The sequence below is a fragment of the Microcaecilia unicolor genome, chromosome 11, assembly GCF_901765095.1.
Source record: "Microcaecilia unicolor chromosome 11, aMicUni1.1, whole genome shotgun sequence".
NCBI classification, from domain to species: Eukaryota; Metazoa; Chordata; class Amphibia; order Gymnophiona; family Siphonopidae; genus Microcaecilia; species Microcaecilia unicolor.
The window spans coordinates 190,058,671-190,082,700 of NC_044041.1; the positions used below are offsets into that span (position 1 = coordinate 190,058,671).

The following is a 24,030-nucleotide window of genomic DNA, read 5'->3' on the forward strand; positions in this document are numbered from 1 at the left end:
ACACGGGATATGCAGGCATAGTAGTTGGTGATATTATCCAACGGAACCAATATGCCAGAGCTATCCCCTAGCAAATTCAAATTTTTCAGATGTAGGCATGCGCAGGAGTGAGTTCCCACTTCAAGAGAGCCTGCTGGTGTTGAGTGAGGTCAGTTTACCTCATTTCTGCTTCCATGCCAATCTTGGCTGTCTTCCCTCCCCCACTCCTCAAAAATCATAAAAATTATATCTCTTATACTCAGGAATACCATAAAATTATTTAAAAGTTTTTACTTATCTTCATATAAAGTCACTCTGCAGGCATATGTTTCAAGTACAACTATTCCAGGATAGCTTTGATCACCCATTTCTTTTATAGAAAATAATTCTGACAATATTGTCCATAATAGCTTCTGGCTTCTGAAAAAAATAAATAGAATTTTAAATAGACCAACCTTTGACTGATGATTATACTTGAAGCCTACATAGAGTGGCATTTCAGTGTGTGGAGCTACATATGATAGTCCATATTAATAGCTTGAAAACTCTTTTAGAATATAGTGTCTTGGTGTGAATTAACATCTTTTTAAAATATACATATTTTGGTGGTGGTGTAAAGCATGGGCGTTGGAGTTTTAAACACACTGTTCCTTGTGGTGGACTCTCGCTGATATGTTCCCAACAGACTGCAAGATTTCAAAATGTGTGTTCCCACTATTTTCAGTGAAAGAAATTTCCCGGAGGATTAGTATTTAAAAAAATTGACTAAAGGATTTTGTGATGGTCTAGATCCCCTTTAATCACTCACACATGCTCAGATAAGTCAGTTGTGGGTTTATCAGGTTCTGTATTTATAGCTGATACTGTTAGACACGGGTGTCACTTTGTGTATGCTTATAGAATGAAGAGTGGGAAATTGAGTATCTCTGCTATTTTAAGGCTTTAACAGGTACTGGTTTTATCCTTTGGCTACAGGTGTGATGCTAGTAGTCCATATATTCGTCCAGTTGGATACTGCTTGGAGACAGGTACCACACTGACAACACCACCAGGTATGCTTGATGCAGGACCTTCACCTCTGGTCATTTCTGAATTATAATACCTGGGTAGTTTATTTCTGTAGAAGCTGTTTATGAAACAGAAAGAGATGTTTATAGGTTAGAATCAATCATAGAAAGTGAATTCAAGACTTCCCTCTACTGTTGACTCGGTACATTTCAGTATTATTATTCTATTGTTCCTGAAAGTGTTTCCTGCTGTGATTGCCAGTGAACAGTGAGGGATGCCATGATTGCATTTGATGATGTCAACAGCAGTCTTTTGAGACCTGGACTGAGACACTACTATGTAATTTCCCATAGTTTTTCAGGTGGTAGTCATTCCCACTTACAATTGGAGGTGAGCATGATTAAAATTGGTGGCCTAGAAAGGAAAAGATCTGTTTTCTAAATTGATTATTTGAATCATTCCTCAGCCTTTACTAAATGATGAGCATGTGAAACACTATTTTTAAATATGCTCAAGTAAATGCTTATAAAATTTTCTCAGGATATCTATATAAATAATTCTCACCTCCAACGTTCAGTGAAGCACTGAATCTACTGTTCCTAGGGTAGGCTGTCAGGACCACTCACCCTCCTAAGCTGTCCCACCACTCACCCTCACTCAAAGACCCGCCCTCAGCCACGCCCCTTCCGGACATAATTCACAACCCCAACGTTCTAATGAAGCCACATTTTTCCTCTCCAGCTTCCGTCATGGTGTAGATCGCAGTGGCACCATGACTGTCTGCCCCGCCCTCGCGTCAAACGTCATGACGTCGAGGGCGGAGCCACGGAGGACCGGCACGGATGCACCAAGCACCGATACACGAGCTGCAATGTGAGGCTGCCTGGTCCCGTGTCTCCAATCTGATTGGCACACCGGGGGTCTCATGTCACACACACACACAACGCTTTCAACTCATTTAAGCTGACTGCAGTCATTCCCCTTCTCTCTCAGCGGGCTGCCCAACCGCCTGGACTTACCGCCGCACCCCCCCCCCCCCCCCCCCCCCCCGAGGTGGAGGCAGGCATCGCTTTCAACTAATTCACCTGACTGAAGTCCTCCTGATTGTAAAAGAAGCACAGAAGAGCAGAGGGCAGGCTCGCCTTCAGCCTTCCCCTGCTTTCTCAGCGGCCCGCCCTCATTTCTTGTTTACTGTTGGCCGGGACGCTGACAGAGCAGGGGAACGCTGAAGGCGAGCCTGCCCTCTGCTCTTCTGTGCTTCTTTTACACTCAGCAGGACTTCAGTCAGGTGAATTAGTTGAAAACGATGCCTGCCTCCACCTCGGGGGAGGAGGTGCGGTGACCTCGGGGGGGGGGGGGGGGGAGGGTCAACGACTTCCAAAAAACTTGATAGCAAACTTTAATAAGGACAACCGGATTATTTTTTTACGGCCGGGTGCTCTTATTACACCTTCTGTAAATTAAACAAAACACCACAGTAACATATCAGCTTCTTAAACTAGGGCATACTACATGATGAAATTGGCACCAACCAAACTTTTTAATTTGAATTGGTATGCCCATACTGTTGTCATACAGCTATTGCTTAAGGTTCATTTAACAGCCTGTGCAGCTGGTAAAAACCTGTTAATGATTTCTAACAAGCAACTTTAGGAACCATATCATTGTGGAGGAGAAGGTTCTTACTGTTAGCAACACCCTAACAACATTACCATTGGATTTCAGTTCTTGCCATGGCAAGGACAATGGTATGTAACCCCTCTGGCAGTTTTACTTTACCATGGAAGCACCGCATAGCACACACAAACAGCTACACTCAAAGTGACACATGCATGAGTAATTTCATTATGCTTTCCACAAAGGTTAACTTCCATTTTCTTTCTTTCACTGTTTTACACATAATGGGAACACTATGATGACAGATCAAGGCTGTAAGGAGCCTCCAGCCATGATCTACTTCTTGTTCTAATACACTAGAAAGGAATATTTAATCCAATGGCTGAAAGGAGCAGTTGCCCAGGGACTACTGTTATATCTAAAGGCCTCTTTAACTAGGGGGGGGGGAGGTGGTTGCCGCACACTCTCATTCTTTCTCACACACACACTCTCACACAGACAGCCTCACTCTGTTACTCACACTTTTACTCTGTCTCTCTGTCTCACTCTCACACACAGGAAAAAAACCTTGCTAGCGCCCGTTTCATTGCTCTGAGAAACGGGCCTTCTTTACTAGTATGTGTATAAAAGTAATCTCTCAAAACATAGAGGTAGATTTTCAAATGCACTTAGCGGTTAGCAGCTGCTAACTGGATTAGTGCTGCTGAGAGGGATATTCTGTGGCGGTGCCACTCAGTATTTCCTCTCGCCATCTTGGCATTATCGGAACAGTGGAGAGGTTCTGTGGGTGGAGCTTGGGCAGAATCAGAGGTTATCTGGTCAGTGCCCATATTCAGACCAGTAGCTGGCTAGCTAACTGGCTAAAATTTAGGGCAGCAACAAGGCTATCCTAACTTTATCTGGTTAGTGGTCTGAAATATGGCTGCTGACTGGGTAGCAGTTCGTTGTCAGTGCAGAAATCGAATATTCAGTTCTGACTGGTATCTGGGTACCAGCACTGAATATCCTTTTTAACCACTGTGGTTGGTGCTTTGCCGAATTGCTGACCACTGCAGTTAAATATTAGGTAGATAGCTCCTACTTTTATGGAAAATGTGTGTAGACATTCCCAGGCCTGGGCAATAGGTGGGGCAGGGATGGAATAGGCACTTACATGCTTATAATAGAAAATATGTGTATATGGACTGATTTCTTCTAGAACATGCACACACAAAATTATTCCTGTCTGTTTAGATTGGACTTTCTGTGGAAATGTTTGGGTTGACTATTTAACTTTTATAAATTTGACCTACAAACTGCCACCTATGAAAGGGAAAAATGGTCTTGCCTCCTGATTTTTCTTTCCTTAACTTCTACCAGATCAGTCTAGATATGTGAGTTATGCCCCTGTACTGGCAGGTGGAGGCAGAGAACAAAGTTTTGTGAGCCCTGCCCTATATAGAGCACCATGCAACCAATTGCTCCTCAAAATATTATTATAACAAAACAAATATAGACCTTGGAGGATTCCCATCCTACACTGGAAACCCATCCACAAAACCAGGGTGTCCCAAAAGAGATTTGGCTGCAAAGAACTGCAATAGACCTACAGTGGTGGAAATAAGTATTTGATCCCTTGCTGATTTTGTAAGTTTGCCCACTGACAAAGACATGAGCAGCCCATAATTGAAGGGTAGGTTATTGGTAACAGTGAGAGATAGCACATCACAAATTAAATCCGGAAAATCACATTGTGGAAAGTATATGAATTTATTTGCATTCTGCAGAGGGAAATAAGTATTTAATCCCTCTGGCAAACAAGACCTAATACTTGGTGGCAAAACCCTTGTTGGCAAGCACAGCGGTCAGACGTCTTCTGTAGTTGATGATGAGGTTTGCACACATGTCAGGAGGAATTTTGGTCCACTCCTCTTTGCAGATCATCTCTAAATCATTAAGAGTTCTGGGCTGTCGCTTGGCAACTCGCAGCTTCAGCTCCCTCCATAAGTTTTCAATGGGATTAAGGTCTGGTGACTGGCTAGGCCACTCCATGACCCTAATGTGCTTCTTCCTGAGCCACTCCTTTGTTGCCTTGGCTGTATGTTTTGGGTCATTGTCGTGCTGGAAGACCCAGCCACGACCCATTTTTAAGGCCCTGGCGGAGGGAAGGAGGTTGTCACTCAGAATTGTACGGTACATGGCCCCATCCATTCTCCCATTGATGCGGTGAAGTAGTCCTGTGCCCTTAGCAGAGAAACACCCCCAAAACATAACATTTCCACCTCCATGCTTGACAGTGGGGACGGTGTTCTTTGGGTCATAGGCAGCATTTCTCTTCCTCCAAACACGGCGAGTTGAGTTCATGCCAAAGAGCTCAATTTTTGTCTCATCTGACCACAGCACCTTCTCCCAATCACTCTCGGCATCATCCAGGTGTTCACTGGCAAACTTCAGACGGGCCGTCACATGTGCCTTCCGGAGCAGGGGGACCTTGCGGGCACTGCAGGATTGCAATCCGTTATGTCGTAATGTGTTACCAATGGTTTTCGTGGTGACAGTGGTCCCAGCTGCCTTGAGATCATTGACAAGTTCCCCCCTTGTAGTTGTAGGCTGATTTCTAACCTTCCTCATGATCAAGGATACCCCACGAGGTGAGATTTTGCGTGGAGCCCCAGATCTTTGTCGATTGACAGTCATTTTGTACTTCTTCCATTTTCTTACTATGGCACCAACAGTTGTCTCCTTCTCGCCCAGCGTCTTACTGATGGTTTTGTAGCCCATTCCAGCCTTGTGCAGGTGTATGATCTTGTCCCTGACATCCTTAGACAGCTCCTTGCTCTTGGCCATTTTGTAGAGGTTAGAGTCTGACTGATTCACTGAGTCTGTGGACAGGTGTCTTTCATACAGGTGACCATTGCCGACAGCTGTCTGTCATGCAGGTAACGAGTTGATTTGGAGCATCTACCTGGTCTGTAGGGGCCAGATCTCTTACTGGTTGGTGGGGGATCAAATACTTATTTCCCTCTGCAGAATGCAAATAAATTCATATACTTTCCACAATGTGATTTTCCGGATTTAATTTGTGATGTGCTATCTCTCACTGTTACCAATAACCTACCCTTCAATTATGGGCTGCTCATGTCTTTGTCAGTGGGCAAACTTACAAAATCAGCAAGGGATCAAATACTTATTTCCACCACTGTATGTACACTATGCCAAAACACTCTGTACTCCAAACCACTGAAACCCAGGGTGGGACTCTGGACTAATCTGGTAGAACTTAAGGAAAGAAAATAGTCAGGTAAGACCAAATTTTCCCCTCCTTATTGTCCACAAATCCAAATGTGTGAGATGTAATAACCCCCCCCCCCCTTTACACTGAGCGGGATTGCAAAATGCATGCTGTAAGCACCCTTGCCCCAAAGGCTATGTTTTCTAACAAAAACATATAGCTGGTAGTGTTTATCAAAAGAATGCAGCAATGACCATTTAGAGCTGCCTTACAGATTTCTGAGAGAGAACACTGCATGAACTTCAGCCGATGATTTTTTCTTTGATTTTGGTTAAGCAATTTTATTGTTTGGTTTTACTTGTTAGAACATTCATTGTATGTGCCTGTTTTATTGTAAACCACTTTAAAACGCAACTGTATTAAGTGGTATCAAATTAAATCAAATCAAGTCTGATCAAATGGTCTCTCAATCCGTTAGGCACCACACATACCACAAAATATAAACTACTGAGACTGTCTCCTTGAGCCACTGTGCTATCATAGAGTTTATTGCAACTTCCACTTTCTTTGGGCTCTTGAAGAGAACAAACAGTCTTTCCTGAGTATCCTCACCAGACCAGTTCAGAACCTGTGAATTGTGACTGTTGAATAGCAGATGGAGACAGAAAGGAAAAAAAAAAGTATTTATGCATGCTTGCCCAATAAAAGTCACCATGCACCTTAGATATTCAGTATTTCTCTGTCTACAGAGAATGTCAATGGGTGGACCATGCAGCTCTTGGCTGTTTACTGAAACAGTTCCTAACCCAGTTGGAAAACTGGACATCAGTTGAACAGATGGGTATCTCGCATGAGGTGTTAAGCTTACTTCCCCCCTCCCCCCCCCCCCCCCCCCCAAAAAAAAAAAGGGGACATATAGCAATGGGAGTACCTGAGAGTAGAGATTACTTTTTCCTTATTATCTGGGAGGACTTTCTCAAGTTCATTTTATTTTAACATTCTGGCATTGCAAGTGGAGGTCCTGAGCGCCACTGGGTGTTTCTCAGTCAAGATTTTCAGTCTGCACAGTAGTGCCTAGAGTTAGACCCCCTTCCAGATGAGTGTTTGATTCCGGTGTCAATAAGGATTGGTCTGTCACTAGTCTCATTCTTATGGAGAGTAGAGCTTCCTTTGGCTGATTCCTGCTCTGGGGTCCCTGAGCATGGTGATTTTTTTTTTCCTCCTCTCTGAACTTTACTTTTGGTGAGGAAACCCAATATGGAGATGGTCTTGAGAGCCTGATTCAAGTGCAGTGAGCTTCTCCACAAGTAAGCTTGCACTCTATTTTTGATACCTCAGTATGTGGGAAACAGCTAATCTGCCTGAGGGAGATACTTAAGTTCCAGTGGTTTCCATAGATGCCACCATTCCAGGGGGAAAGGGTCTCTGACCCAGAGGATAATAGTATTCCTAGCTGGAATCTTTTTAGAAGCACACTTTTTATCTCATCCGTAGCTCTTAAGCAACAGAATACAGCACTGATGTTCTAATAGAAACATGATAGCAGATAAAGGCCAAATGGTCCATCCTCAGTAACCACTAACTCCTCTTTTTCCTAAGGGATCCCATGTGCCTGTCCCATGCTTTCTTAAATTCTGATACAGTCCTCGTCTCCAAGACCTCCACTGGGAGGCCATTCCGTGCATCCACCACCCTTTCTGTGAAAGAGTATTTTCTTAGATTCCTCCTAAGTCTGTTTCCTCTTAACTTCATCCTATGCCTTCTCATTCTAGAGTTTTCCTTCATTTGAAAAAGGCTCACCCTCTGTACATCAGTGCCACTGATGTATTTAAATGTCTCTATCATATCCCCTCACCCCCAGTGTATACATGTTGAGGTTCATAAGCTAGTCCCTATGTCTTATGTTTTTATATTATGCAGGGCCTGGGCACAGCACTATTGGTTAATTTGAGGATTTGGCAGACTCTGAACAACAGAATACCTCATATGGCTTCTTCAGGAGGGTGGGCCACCAATAACTTCAGCCATTCCCCCAATGAAAGCATCTACAATAAGGCAGGAAAATTCTAAGACATAACCCTACCTCACAACATTGAGTATCCATTGGTGTGATGTAACCCAAGTCCACGCCTCAAAAAAGTTGGACAGCCAAACTCCTAGCCACTCGTCTGAGGAGGGGACCACCCTCCCCATCATTGGGCACATCTTGGGGTCCCAGCTGTCTTAGATCCTGCAGTGTCCCTTTTCCTGTTGGTTTGAAAGGACCACACCCTGCTTGTATGCCAGAATCACTGAGATGATACTCCCCTTCCCAGATGATACCATCATGCATCTCAAATTCTTTCTCTGGGCTGTGATCTCTGAGGCTTAGTCTCTCCTGGGTCCTTGACTAGCTTTTCCGAGTCTTCTGTTACCTTCATACTTCTGGTGGCAGCCCTAATCAAGTCATACAGGGCATCCACCACATACACCAGATCAGCCTCTAAAATGCAGCTTCCTTTGGATCCATCCCCCATCCCTCAAGGATCCAAGGATAATTGCTGGACCCTAAGCAAACAGGCCCTGGGCATGTAACTGCTGCGTATAGCTGCTTGTATGCCCTAGGCTGCTGCTTTAAATTCTTACTTCAATAAAGCCTCAGTCTTCCAATTCTGAAGGTACTTTGTCACCAAGGCATTCATCATGGGCACCTTCAGCTTGTCTTCCTCTTCCAGGGATGTACCGTACTCATGATTCTGCCTACTCTAAGGCTGACTTCTGAAGTGTGTCAGTCAAGTAAGATCAGGTCTCTAATTGCTTGATGAACTATAAAGAATGTAGTGGGCTTCTGTAACCCTTTCAAAACGGGATCCTCCAAGGCCTCTGCCTCCTTCACTGGAGCCTTTAAAATGGTTAGAGCTTCTGAAAGTTGGTTAATTGTGGACAGCAACTCTTCCCCGCTGAAGAGTAGACCACAGAAGGATCACCACCTTCACCAACAGGAAGCTGTCCTCTTCTGAAGTTTCCCAAGATGACCCTCCTGGTCTGTCAGGCTGGAAGAGCTTCAACAGCTGGATTTCACTTCTGAAACAACTGAATAATCTCATTCATGCTGGGGATACAGATATACTATATACTGGGTTTTAGCACTTCCAAGAACTGAGACAGGAACTTCAGATCCAGTGTAGGAGAAGACCCTTGACTTTGCCTTAACAAAAAGGCTTTGTATAACAACAATACAAACTCAAAGTAAAAAGCAATCCCTTTGTGTCAGGAAAATCTTAGCCACCCGCCTGAGGTTACCCTGCGGCCACTTAGAGGGTCTATCCCCAGCACAGCTCAGGTCCACCTGCACCTGCCGCTTGTACACTACCACCTTCCTCCCACCGACTGGGTCACAACCGCCTCTGGGCGAGTCTCCTGCTCTCAAATTATTCCCAGTGATTTCTAGGTTACTGGGGTCACACTCCCAGTGGTTCCACAGTTCCCAGAAAGCACTCGCAGACTCAACAACCACCAGGATTCTTTATCAGTCCTGACGGGCAATAAACTAAATATTGTTTATTGTCTTTTAAAAATCGAACAGTGGAACAAGCTAGTGCAATCAGCAAACAATAGCTGAAATATGTATCAATTGTAACACTAAACATTTGCTTACTTCTTAGAAAGTACCTGGGGAGATCAGGGCATATAGCTGTTCACCAGTTATCAAATATAACTATTTTTTTACAGGGTTTCAGCAAAGAGCTTTCTCTCTCTCTCTCTCTCTCTTCTCCCTGGCTGAAACTGGAGGCAAAATCAGTAAAGGAAAGGAAATGAGCTCCTGGGCCAATCAGAGCCCAGTCAACAAGTATACTGTTGCTTGCTTCCTGCTTGTGTTAAAGAAAAAGAACATTCAGTTCCCTGTTACAGCTTTACAGCAAAGAAACAGAACCTGCTGGCCAAATAGGAGAAATACACTTCAGGACATAAGGCAGGAATATATATATTTTACAGGCTTAAAACACACTGTTTTCTTCACACCTGGTCCAGGGGACCCTGCTCGTTTGCTACTCCTCCAAGGGTCCCTTGTGAACACTGGCTGAATCCAACCCCCCACCCCCACCCACTCCATCTGGAGCTGGATTGGGTATTTGAGGGAGGTTAGCGCAACCCGAAAACCAGGCCCCAAAATGGCCACTGTGCCCACATTGCAATTTGCCTCTCGCAGGTACCTGTGAAGCAATCTCTTTACCCTCCAGGCCCAAATCTAGAGGACTTGCTCGTGCCAGCATCTCCCCACCATGAAACCAGCACCCCACTTCACTATAGTGGTAGGAGTTGCCTGTTCATACATCACAATCTGCCTTAGTTTCACCCAAGCTGTACCCCAGGGAATGCCTGTACTTTTTATGTGCATTTGCAGTCATACATTTTTATTTAAAAAAAAAAAAAAAAGCCCTTTCCTGCATGTAAAACAGTCTCAGTCACTTCAGTTGGTCTTTTTGCCTTTTGCAGATTATAAAGATCCTAAGAGTTTTACTTGGGAAAAATACTTGGAAGAAACTGGTTCACAGGCTGCTCCAGCAAGAGCTTTTAAACTGGTAAGAAGTGAAACTGTCAGATGTCGTTAGAACTTTTAAACTGATGAAAAAGATGAGTTCCAAGGCCACCCCATTGAGAGTATACACTTTGGTAAGAATAGTCTTCAGCAGTAAAAAAAATGTTGGAATGACTTGATCAGAACATCACATGCCCTCTTAACGGTTGGACTGGGTCTATCACTATTTGTGGTGAGTGAAGAGGAAGGAACAGGAATTTTGATGTGGAGGTAGGGGATGAAATGTGGTGATCGTTTATTGAGGATCAGAGGAAAGATGCATTGACAATGACTATGCCTGTTTATAAAGGCCTTGGTTGCAGATTTGAAAGAGACAGTGGCGTAGTTCAAATTAAGTGTTTTCTTAGCTCTTCATTTTCAGATGTGGTCAGATCTACAAGAGGTGTTTGGATCCATGCTTTTCTTTTTTTTTTTTGCTTATTGTCACGGCCTGCCGTGACTCCTGCCCTGCCCCACCCCACCCACCCACCCACCCACCGCTTCGGTGGTGCTACAAGGGACGGTGTCTTCCCTCCCTTCTCCAGTGGTGTGTTGGCCTCCTAGGACGCAAATGCGCGCCACAGCCCATAGTTTATAGGGCTAACAGTGGAAGACCAAGCAGGTGTGCCAGGTTAAACCTCACAGGCCTGTGCTCATTAAGGAAGGCCCATGTCCTCCTCCAGCACCTTCTCAATGAGGTTGTATTGTTCCAGCCTAGTCCATCTTATCTGCTGTTCCTGCCTGCCTCTTGTTCCATCTCTGAGCCCTGCTTTGTCTTTAGCCTAGCCTAGCCGAGCCCTGCCTTGTCTAGTCCGTCTTGTCTCCAGTTCCTGCCTTGCCTGTTTGCCTCTAGTTCCACCTCTGAGTCCTGCCTTGTCTCTAGCTTAGCCGAGCCCTGCCTTGTCTTCAGCCTGGCCCGGCCTTCCCCTTGTCTGCTTTCATAGCCAAGAACAGAGGACTGTTCTTTGAGTAGTGCAGGCATTGGTACGGTACTGTCTGCATGGACCTGATCTCTGTATGGCAGCACAATGTGATGTTGATATTCATGTTGCTGGGGATGACTAGAGATGCTGCAGGATTTTTATAATGATAGCTGTAAGTTAAATAATTACTAACTGGAAACCTGAAAGTGTAGTTTAACTTAGCCTTTGGGTATGAAGGTTAGAACTGGAAGGTGCCTACCTATAAGGCATGGTGGATTATAGTTTTATCTGTATCACTGACTGTGTGATCTTGGCAGATCATTCACTATGCTTGTTTACTCCATATTTTTCCCTTATATATTTGTAGCATTCCATTTTTTTTTTTTCAATTTTTTTGTCCTTGCAGCGACCTGCTCATGGCTTTCAAATTAACAGGAAGCTGGAGGTGGTAGACAAGAGGAACCCTATGTTAATACGTGTATCAACCATTGTAGACAAGGAAGATCATCGAATAAAGGTAAAGCTGACTGTAACTGGGGTGCTGGGGATTAGAACTACATTAGAACCTTGCTCAGAACGTGACTCTACAGGCACTGATTTTGTGTACTTCTGACCTCTTCATTTATAAAAGTGGTGAAAAGTGAAGTGTGTGTATGTGTGCTTGTGACATCCCCCATGTGTTTTGGGAATTCCTTTTTCTATCTGTAAGAAGAGGTATTATGCTTTGTGTTTGTAGGCAAAGTGATACATTTTTTGACTCAGGAAATGCAAAATTATTTACTCAGCTAGTATGAAGTTCACATTCTGTTAAGTCCTTCTGTATAATATCGGGAATTGAATTCAGTTGTTCCCTCCACTCAGTTAAGATGGGTTTGGATTAATAGGGAGATTTCTGTCCATGACTGTCTCCATCAGAGCATTAACTGCTAGGAAAGTATCTAATCTTGGTGGTCATTAATGACCATGTTGTACTGTCAAAATCAAAAGAAAAAATGCACCTACCTCCTCCCCTGGGAAATCCTCTTTTCTCCGTCATTAAAAGACAGTGCTTGTAGTCTTTGTAACAATTATGCTGTTCATGTATTTTTACCTACACAAAAGCTGGGCAATATGCAAAAAGCCTGTTAAGCTTGTATTTGCACATACATACATATTTAACTGTGGGAAATGTATTATTGGCATGTCCTGTGTTCAGTTAAGTTTAAGAGACATTTTTTGTTGGGATGTAGAACCTGAAAAAAACAATATCAATCAGTAAACCTCCTGAAAAGTCAGCACAAATATGTTTTTTTGGAGCATGATGTGCAGAATGACCACATATAAAATGTTATGAAAACATAATGATAGACAAAGGTCCGTCGTGTTCAGCAACCTATTCCTGGCAGTCCCCAAAATGTAGATCCCGTTTTTCATAGCTCATTTCAAGGACAGGCAATAGATTCCCCAGTCCTACCTGGCTAATCATTTTTATAGACTTTTCCATCACAAACTTATCCAAATCTGGTGTGTTAGTCACTTTGACTATGTCCTCCATCAGTAGATTTCTAAGCGCTCCTTAAAAAAAATACTTTCTATGATTTGTTTATCTGCTGGTGTTGGTTTAGTGTTCGAAAAGTATAAACAACTGTCTTCTACCTCACTCGTGATTTTTATAAACTATATCATTTCTCCTCTGTCATTTCTTTTCCAAGCTGAAGAGCACTAACCTATTTATCGTCTCTTTATATGGAAGGTATTCAATCCACTTTATTATTTTTATTGCCCTGCTGTGACCCTTTTGAAGTTCCAGTATATCCTTTCTGAGATGGAACAATCAGAAATGCACACAGTACTCGAGGTGTGGTCACGCCGTTGACCTGTATAGAGGCATAATGATAGTCTCAGTTTTGTTCTCTATTCCTTTCTGAATAATCCCTAACGCTCTATTCCTCTTTGTCCTAGTGTCTGGACTGGTCTGGCTGGACTCAAGGAAAGAAACTTAGCAGTTAAGTCTAATTTCATCTTTGCTTTTTTGCCAGCCGTAACACATTGGGTTGAAAATTTCAACACATTTTCCATAATGACGCCATGATCTTTTTCTTGGTTAGTAATTCCTAACTCCAGCATTTTGTACTTTTATTTGGGATTATTTTTCTCTAACTGCATCAGTTTATACTTACATTAAATGTCTTCTGCCATTTAGATACCCAGTCTCCTCGTCTCACAGTATCCTCCTACAGTTTTTCATAATCCTCTGCTGTAACAACTTTGAATAATTTTGTTTCATCTGCAGATTTGATCACCTTCCTTGTTGCTCCTTTCTGTAGAACATTTATGACTTTGGAAAACTGGCCGTTTAGTCCAATTCTGTTTGTTTTCTTTAACCAGTTCTTATTGTACAATATGGCTTTTCTTATCATTTCTATCGGACCAATCCAGAACCGATGGGCTATGTCTACTAACCAGGAGATGGATCCATTCAAATTTGAGCTCTGCCCTACATAGGGCACTATGCAGGCTTAGCCCATCATTATTTCTGTGTCTCCAGCAGATGGTTGATGGACATTCCATATAGGATTTCCGTACTTTTCTGGACTGTTTTTACTCCTGGCGTAGTTGGAGAATTGGATTGCCATTTGAGTGGGGGAAGCTGTTAGAGGATTTCAGGGTTCTTCCTTGGAAGCCACGGGTGAGGATACCCAGAAGATTCTGGGAGGAATGGGGTTTCTCCCTTCCATTTGAGCCTCAGGGCTTCATCTCTTCTTGGGTTCCTTTCCTCCTCATCACCTTTTCTTCTGAGTCCCTATTAAAAATAAATAAATTTTCTTCTGAGAGCAGATGTAGCAGCACACAGAGGGGATTCTGAATAGGAGCAGTCTTCACTTTGGGGGGGGGGGGGTATGGTAAGTGCCATTTTATTAGGCTACTGATTAGGGCAGGGAGCAGTTTCTCTAGTAGTGGTTTGCTGATGTTGTACAGCATCGGCTCGATGTGAAGGCCACCTTTGGTGGGTGTGTGACTCGCATGTAAACAGTGCAGCAACTGCAGCTGTGTTGAGGTACCATGAAGTCAGTTCTTGTGGATTGAAGCAACTTTTTCTGAGTGCTGGAACTTGTGGCAGTGGCACCTGTTTAAGTGGGGGACAGGCTGATTATTCAATTTACTTTGTGGTACCAAAGAAAGAAGGGGTCTTTCACCCAATGTGAATTGAGCACTAAAGATTTCCACATGTTTGGATAGAAAAAACTGCGGTCTGTCATAGTGGCAGCTAGCTTCAGCAAGTTTCCCACCTCCTTGGATCTTGAGGATATATACCTTCAAATTCTCTAGGTAGGCAACACCAAACGTTTCTTTGCTTTGCGCTTTTGGTCACCATTATCAATTTCAAGCTCTTCCTTTGGCAACGGCTCAAGAACATTTTCCAAAGTCATAGTGATGGTGGCTGCAAAACTTCATCATGAACGGGGGGTATTAGTGCATCCATATCTAGATAATTGACTCATATGAGCCAGTTTGGTAGTCAAGTACAAGTGGAATGCTGACTTTGAGGTCCAGGTGTTGCAGTCTCTCATTTGGGTGTTAAATTTCCGGAAAAGCAAGCTTTCTCCCTTGTCAAGTCTGGAGTATGAATGTCTTCCTACTGATTTCAAAGATTTCAGAAGCTTCAGCAGCAGGTCTGAGCTTTGCAGATCCAGAGAGGGCTCCTCGTGTGTGGGACTACATGCAACGGTTGGGATCCATGGCAGCAACCATAGAATTGGTTTCTTGGCCACAGACCCATACTGGTTGATGGAGATAACTCATTGGTTCTGGACTGACCTGGTAGGTCTCAAGGAAAGGAAATTAGCAGACGACCAAATTTCAGCTTATCTGCTATCCACTGACTTCAATGTCCTGAGGAGAATCTCAAGAGGGCCTTTATCAAATTCCTTCTGAAAATCCAAATAACACCATTAAGTTCATTTTAGAAGGCCTGCATGGCAATGCTACATTTAGAATTGCCGTGGAATGCATAGATTACAAGAGATTCATTGTGTTCTGGCTGATCCAAAGAAATATAAAACTATTCTGTTTTACACACACATTTTTAAAAATTGTACCACCTGCATTTATGCCTGCTCTGAGGCAAATGTAAGTATGAACTACCTGCTTGTTTGGACCTGCAATTTCCAACAGTGATTGTGGGGACAGTTGTGCTTACTTCTGTGGTACCTAATAACACCACAGAAATTCAAAAAAGAATTGCTTCATTCTACTTCTTAATTGGCTTCCCTTATACATGTAGTTTTGTGAAATCAGGTACTTATATATGTATGTTGGAAGATCAGCACTTGCATGTGCAGAGCCCCAAGTTGTGGCTGCTTTTTTTCCCCCTAGAATATATAGGTTTGTGATATTGATGCTTACTCTTTGTGTATTTGCAACATATACATATTTGCTGGCATCTTTATACATATTTTATAAAATGTTACATTTTCAGAAGAGCCTTTTGTAAAACATAGTAACATAGTAAATGACGGCAGAAAAAGACCTGCATGGTCCATCCAGTCTGCCCAACAAGATAAACTCATATGTGCTACTTTTTGTGTATACCTTACCTTGATTTGTACCTGTCCTTTTCAGGGCACAGACCGTGTAAGTCTGCCCAGCACTATCCCCGCCTCCCGCCACCGGCTCTGCCACCCAATCTCGGCTAAGCTCCTTAGGATCCATTCCTTCTGAACAGGATTCCTTTATGTTTATCCCATGCGTGTTTATCCCATGCTTGGGGATTTCTGAACATCCAAGATGTCCTATGCAAAATGGGACTTTATATCAACCAGCTCACCTTTATCCATATGTTTACACCGTCAAAAACAAAATCCTAATAAATTGATAAGGCAAAAGTTTCTTTTTCTAAATCCATGCTAATTAATATCTATTAAACTGTATATATCTGTATGGTCAGTAATTGTACTTTTTAGAGTAGCTTCTACTGATTTGCCTGGCACCAGTGTCGGTCTTAATAGTTTATAGTTTCCTGGATCACCCTGGAATCCTTTATAAAAGTGGCATTGCGTTGACCCTATTCTTTGGGTACTAGGGGCTCTTACAAAGCATCCCTATAGCATCACAGTAGCACCACCACGTTTTGGCTGCTGTTATGATGTTCTTACTGTGGAATGCTGTATGTGCTTTGTCAAGTGTAATATAAGACCTGTGTTGTCCAAAGAGTTCCACTTTTGACTCATCTGTCCATAGAACATTATCTCAAAAGGCCTGAGGATCATCTAGATGTGTTTCTGCAAATGTAAGGTGAGCATTGATGTTACTCTTGGATAGCAGTAGTTGCACCCTTGTTAGTCTCCCATATATCCCATTTTCTCCCAGTCTCTTTTTTTTTTTTTTATTGTGAAGTCATGAACACTAAAAAAGACTAAAGAGGCCTGCAGTTTTTTGGATGTTCTGGGATATTTTATGATGTCCTAAATGAGTTGTTGCTGCGCCCTTTGGAGTAATTTTGGCAGACCGGCCACTCCTGGGAAGATTTTCCACTGTTTGAGTCGTCTTAATTTGGAGATAATAGCTCTCGTGGTTTGGTGGAGTTCCAGAGCTTAGAAGTGGCTTTGAAACCCTTTCCAGACTGATATATTTCAAAATCCTATTTCCTTATCTCTTCTGGAATTCCCTTTGATTGTGGCACAGTGTTCATGTGGAAACTTTGTGGTGATTACTTCACTCTTGTGGTAAGGTTCAGTATGTAGTGTGGTTTGGAATCAACAGGGCTGGCTGCAGTCACTCACTGTGTGTATTGGTCAGCGCTGTTGCCTAACTTACTACAGTCTTTATTCTGACTGAATGTTGACCCATTAATTAGTTTTTCATCTGTTACCTTATCCTCTCTGAACACTCCTTTTACTAGTAGTCTGTTGGTCCAGTTGACTCCCTTACTGGCTTCAAATATTTTTATTATTAGCTTTTGCATTCATGGCAAGCTTCTTCTCAAAGTTTCTCTTGGTTTACCTTATTACTGTTCTACATCTAACTTGCCACAGCGGTACTTCCTACCCCTAGTGTGCAGAGTGTACTCGGCGGTAATGGGGCAGTGCTGCACACTGCCTGGTTAGCACGGAGCCCTTACCGCCAGGAAAAGGAGACTTCCCTTTTACCCACTGCGGTAAAAGAGGGCCTCAGTGCGCATGAAAAGCACGTTTCTTTTGTCACAGCTTGGTAAAAGGGGCCCGAAGACTCCAGTTGTAATCCTGGTGGTAGAAGGTTCCAGAGGAGAGGACCTGGAAAAAAGAAGGCTCAATTCCTGGTGGATTGAAGGTGGGCAGATGCCCTGTAAGGAGACCTAATTGTCACCTGGTAGAAGAGCATAGGAAGTGAGGGGGTCATAAAAGGGACAAATTAAGGGGCACAGTCTCAGTATAATGCCTTATGCACCTAAGGAACAGATCTTGAGCTGGACATGATGAGAAAATTTAAGCTAATAATAATGGTTTAGCAGAGGATTTACATAATCAGATTGCCTTGTATGTGAAAGAATACGAACTGCCATATTTTGAACTGTCTGAAGGTGTTTCAGGAGGTAGGATGGAAGACCTGCATAGACCACATTGGCATAATGTAGGTGTGATAGGACAGTTACTTAAAGAGAGGCAACCTAAACTGAAGAGTCCTAGACATTGCAAATAGCGCAAAATTGACTTTGAGCGCAGAAGCAATGTTGATCCACAGCACTTACGTGAGGATTGAAAGAGAGAAACCTTGGTCAATGATAATGCCTATGTATTTACTAGATTCTACTAGTGGGATATCTGTGCCAGCTAGTGAGGGAGCAGATACAGGTCTTGAAGAGAGGCCCGTGATCCAGCAATCAGTAGACTTTGAAGGCGGTTAGCTTGGCAGAATTTAAAAAGGGGTTAGACGGTTTCCTAAAGGACAAGTCCATAAACCACTACTAAATGGACTTGGGGAAAAATCCACAATTCCAGGAATAACATGTATAGAATGTTTGTACGTTTTGGGAAGCTTGCCAGGTGCTCTTGGCCTGGATTGGCCGCTGTCGTGGATGGACCCTTGGTCTTTTCCCAGTGTGGCATTACTTATGTAAGTACCGCAACCAGGAAAAAATGTAATTGAGGCAGGATTGTAATGAGAGATGAGCAGGCGATATAGGGTGACAGGGGCAACAAGAAGAATGTCATCTGCATAGTAGTAGGCTGATATGCCATGCAATTGAATTAGTGATGCTAATATATTGAGACAAATATTGAAGAGAAGGGGAGATAATACGGAGCCCTGGGGAACACCACAGAGCAGTGGGAGAGGCGATGAGTGCTAGGAAGAGGTGTGGACTGCAAAATAATGATTGTGGAGAAATGAAGAAAACCATTTTAAATCTGTTCCAGAAACACCAAACTGTGAGAGATGACTTAGAAATAGGGAATGATTGACTAAAGTGAAAGCAGAGAAGAGGTCTAAAGAAGCAGCCATAGTGAAGTTTGCTAAGAAGACCCTAAATAAGAAAGTAAGAAAATGTTGCAGGAGTCAGAGAGAGTACTATCTCTGTACACATCTTATGTATAAGGCAGTATCTCTGCCCAAAAAGTTCATTGGGCTCAGTTTTAAAGCTGCTGACAGCCATAGGGTGAATTAAGCCTGAATATCAGTGCCAGGCCATGTCCAAGTTCCAGCATTAATTATCTGGGTAAGTGCGGTCACCTGGATGTTAACCAAGCCCCAGCCAATATTCAGCCGGTTCCCATTAGCGGATAAAGTTAGGACAGTTTTATTGTTGTCCTAACTTTGTGCTAACCAGGTAAGTGTCGGCTATCCCCAAGCTCCACTCCCAGACCACTTGATAATAACCAGACAGAGGCAATATTCAGCAGCTCTACCCACTTGTCAGTGTTAACAGATGGCCAATTTAGCGGGGTTTAACCAAACATGAACTTCTGCTGCCTGGTTAAATCCTTATGAATAATGAGCCCTTAAAATTTAAGTTTGAGTGCAAGGAGATAAATTGAGGGTTACCTAAATAAACCTAATAACCAGTTCTGGACACTTACTACTGACAGTTTGTAGGTTGCTTGTTTGGCATGCATACTGTTATTTATTTAAAATAATATTTATGTTTAAATCTGTTTATTAAAAGCAAGAAATCACAGTACAAATAGAAAACAGAAACAGTCATCAGATTTTACATTTATTGCACCAGGTCCAATAGGAAGGGGAGTCAGTCAATATCCACACCCCCAGAATAATCTTTTTGCTTGCAATGTTAGCTTTCCGGAGAAATTGACGGGCTCTCTTGCCCTGCAGCACAAAAGCCTCTTAGGGAGCCCATTGGGGAGACCGGTATAGGTGAATGCAAAACCTCTTCCAAGTATGAAATAATATCCCTCCAAAATTACTTATATCTGCGAGCAAGACCAAAAAGTATGATAAAAGGAATGAACTTCAGTGTTACATTTCTCATATATAGGAGACTCCATCCTCCCCATTTTAAAGAGTTGTTTCTGAGTTCGGTAAGCTCTATGTATGATGAAATTGACACTCCCTATAGTCTGCATTTATAGTAATAGTGGGGATACTAGTAAGTAATGGAAATAATCTCACTGTAACTGGTGACTGATGCAAGTCTTCACACCTTCTGAAAGTTTATTTATTTATGACACTTATATCCCACATTATCCCAAGGGAGTCTTGGTTTCAATGTGGCTTACATTAGATAATTAAAATAACTATGGAAGGAGTGTATCAGTGTTGTTATTTAATTGTGGGTTGAAAATGAGAACAAGGATATAGAAGAAGATTACATTAAACAGCAAGAGAAAAATATTATAACAGATGGAAAAGTAACAGGCAATAACAGGTACCTGAATAAGGTTAAGTATTAAAACTGACTAAACATTTTGTCACTACCTGGGTAGTGCCTGGGAAGCTTCAGGAAATTAACTGCTCACAAGACTTGAATAGGGTCTCAGGACAGAGGTGTTTACCTGTGTTCCCATACTGAGACTAAAGATTACCTCAGCTCAGGTGGGAAAAAAACGATCACTTCTGTAACAGCTTTACAAAAAAAAAAAAAAAGACAGTCACCATCTGCTGAGCAAATCAGAGAAATGCACTGTTTTGTCATAATTGGTGTCTGTCCTCTTGGGTTATCCATAGCATGACAGAGTATTGCAGCATAAAAGGGATATGCTTCACATGGAACAAGAAGCATACAGTGGAGAATGTCTTCCGTTTCACTGAAACCAATGTGGGGAAATCCTGAAAGCATAGGATTTTATTTTCTTGTTGTAAAATGTCCTGCTTGTGGGCAAAGTTGAAGACTTTGAAGATGCCCGTTTTTGGCCTCAAGTCATGCTGCTTCAACTGCCTTAAGTAGTGTGCCCTCTCAATACACGTCAGGCCCATGGTAGTTGACAATTTCAAGATTTTCGATAAGCAAGTCTCCAAGAAGTTCCACAGGTCCACCTCCCTGATGGATTTGGGAAACCCGACCAAGTGGAGGTTGCTCCTACGGGACATATTTTCTAGGTCATCAATCTTACCCTCCAGCTTGTCCAACTAGGCCTGCATCTCTCGCTGACGGATTTCCTGGCTTTGCAGCTTGTCTTCAACGTCTGACATTGCTGGAAAGCATGTAGGTCTCTCTGAAGGGATTCGAGTTTGGAGTCTACTGACTCTTTTGTCTACTGTTTTTTTGAAATTTTTTATCAAAGGAGATCTCCAATTGAGATCTTATTTCCAAAGCCACTTCAGATGTCCAGACCGAACTGACTGAGGAGGGTCCTGCCGAGTTATCCTCTGACATCTTGAATTTCAGTTATCACGTGCGGTCCCTGTTGCTGTGTGGGAGTCTGGAGCTCAGTATCAAAGCTTGAAGGTAGACAAGAAATCAGTAAGGGTTCCCCTACTCTCCAATGCCAAAATGTAGTGATTTGAAAGCCTTGGGTGGGGGGGAATCCAAAGGGTCTGGGAGCCTGCCTCACCAACACCCGCTCCTCAGCTCGGCATCATGTGTCCCCCATTAACATATCAAAAATATTCCAAGTGTTTTATTAAAAGAATGAGATTTTTAAAAATTTCAAATCATCTATTGAAAATGTACAGATCCTGATAGTGAGAGGTAATATCACAAACAATAAACACAAAAATGTATAGAGATCGACCAGATATTGTAATGGTATTATGATTCTAACTGATGCTTAAAACCTTATTCAGTTATTTAAGCATTTAAAATTATCTGGCCTACTGCATTGAGCTGGAGATGTGAACAAATCAACCCATAGCTGACCAGATTTTTTTTTCTGATCATGCAGCCCCTTATGTTAGGGTAGGTTGGGCTTCTATTGGCTAACCCGAAAAGCCACAGGCAAGTCGTGGGGGGGGGGGGGGGGGGTGGAAGAAAGGAAATGTGTGGGCATGTTGGCCTCTTCTGTTTCAGGTGGCTCTTGGTTCATTTTATGATTTAAACTATGTTTAAAATGTATTTACACCCTTAGTGAAAACAATATGTAATTCTGGATTACTTACACATCTTTTTGCCAATGTAAATCCCCAGGCTCTCCATCACACATTGTTATAATCTGAAACACTGACAGGTATCTGAGGAGGATAACGGCCGAGTTTCTAGTCAGTTTGAAATTAAATTGATGCATTCAAGAAATGGATATATCTGATCACCTGGTGTCCTTCCAACTCCAGGGCTGCATTTAAAAATGAGGTGCTCATGGGTAGCTCCGCCTTGCTGAAACAATCATAGGTTATTGGAGGTGGGGACAGACTGTCTCTCCTGAGATCCTCTTCATTCTGGAATTCTTTCCCTTACCTCATACGCCGTTTGTCTTGTAGAACAGTGCTGTCCCAGCAGCCACTCCCGCTCCAGCCAAATAATTCAACATGAGGCCTGCAAAGCCTTGTGCTCTGCCGCTGACTAACCTGTGTTGCACTGCCCCTCACCTGGATATCCATGATAATTGGAAGCATGTGTGGAGAAGCGGGCTGAGGCTTGCAGGCCCTGTACTGAATTTCTACCTGGAGTGGCGGCTGCTGTTGCTGCTCTACAAGACAAGTGGCATCAATCACAGACATAGGTATGACCACAGTTGTGGCACTCTGCCCATGAAAATTTGGCAAAAGAGACATTTGTCTATGTTGTCTGTGTCAAATCTCTCCAGCTTCATCTTCCACGGTTCATAAGAAAGATCACCTATGGTTTTTTAATTTATTTTACATTGTGTCTATTTTGCTAATTCATTGTGTTCCTAGTGAATCAGGATATATTCATCTCTTTTGTTTCAAACTGTTCCTTAGGTGCACTTTGATGGCTGGAGCTCAATGTACGACTACTGGATAGATGCGGACAGTCCAGACATCCATCCTGTTGGCTGGTGTGCAAAAACTGGACACACACTGCAGCTCCCAGTGGGTGAGGATAGAAGAGCCTCAAATGGACTGTTATTCTCCAGTGATGTCAGTAAAAGTTCTGACAAATACAGCTATAGAGAAATCCTTGAGCTTTGGATTCCAGTTTCTCTGTATAGTAAATGAACACAGGAAGGGGGGTTTTAACCTGCAAATATGAGCTGAAAGGCACAGAGGATTTGCACTCGGGCAAAATCTCATAGTGACCTTTGTCATCAGAGGGTCATGTTAAGGTTAGATTTCAGCATTAGGGAGTAAATTGGATTAGTTTCAGTGCATGTAAAATTGCATCTAAACATTTAAGTAAAGCAATGAAATTATAACGAGCAGTGCAGATGAACAGGGCATGGACCGTACTGTCATGATTACAGAATTATAATGATGCCAGGCTGGGATTACTGTCCCTTCAGATATTTTGCATATGCATTATGTTTTTATATGACTACATTTGATGTAAAATGTTTTTATTACATTGCTTGCTTTATCCAGGTGTTGCCGAGATTCCAGTAGGGACAGCAGGACAAGTGTGCCCCACCCCTGGTTGTCAGGGAATAGGTCATGTCCGAGGACCCCGATATGGAACACATTACACGTACGTGTTAATGTTCTGTGTAGAGTTGGGAAAGGGGTAGGATATCCTTTTAAGTCTACCATAGGAAATAAACTGTTTGAAAATGGCCTTTGGAAAAAAAATTTTTTTTTTTTGTAATGTCTGGAGTTTTTGGATGACCTGTTGAGACTACAGGCCAAAGAGAGAATGTATAACATTGTTTACCCATAAGAAGCTTTTAAAATTACACTCTTTTGGAGTACTGTATGTGAAATAGTGTTTTGTGCATTCAAATAGGCATTTATAAAATTGAGCTTGGCATGTATTCATATAAAAGCAGGCATTGGGAACACAGAGTGACAGTTTTTATGTGATACACCTGTAGGTGGGACCAGGACGTACGTTTGTATCTAAAATGCATGCATATGTACCATCCTATGAGGACAAGCAGGATACATTGGACTTACACATGGAATACATGGGAGCAGTTGCCAGCTTGTTTACCACAACTTTGTAGAACGTTGCACCACACCAGTGGCGTAGCCATGGGGGGGCCCCCTCTCAATTGGATTCACCCCCCCCCAACCCGATCTGCTGGTTTGGCTGGTGAGGGTCCCCAATCCCAGCCAACAGAAGCTTTCCTCCAGCGCTGTTCGCCTGTGCGCTACCTGCTCTTCTTCCCCCCACCCTTTCCCCATCTGCATGCTCAGTTTTAGTGAAATTGAGCATGCATGCTGCGGGGGGGGGGGGGGGGGGAGCAGGGCAGGTGGCATCCAGGTTTGCC

General features: G+C 42.9%; 1 protein-coding gene across 4 annotated transcripts in view; it reads left to right on the top strand.

The window, feature by feature from the left end:
* L3MBTL3 (L3MBTL histone methyl-lysine binding protein 3) overlaps nucleotides 1-24,030 on the top strand; it is a 91,909-nt gene that overhangs the window by 49,581 nt on the left and 18,298 nt on the right. For all 4 annotated transcript variants that reach the window (XM_030217869.1, XM_030217865.1, XM_030217868.1 and 1 more), the window contains 5 exons: nucleotides 955-1,031; nucleotides 10,292-10,377; nucleotides 11,703-11,813; nucleotides 22,586-22,700; nucleotides 23,186-23,288. In XM_030217869.1, the coding sequence (XP_030073729.1) occupies nucleotides 955-1,031; nucleotides 10,292-10,377; nucleotides 11,703-11,813; nucleotides 22,586-22,700; nucleotides 23,186-23,288 (492 nt within the window). The remainder of the gene's footprint in view (nucleotides 1-954; nucleotides 1,032-10,291; nucleotides 10,378-11,702; nucleotides 11,814-22,585; nucleotides 22,701-23,185; nucleotides 23,289-24,030) is intronic.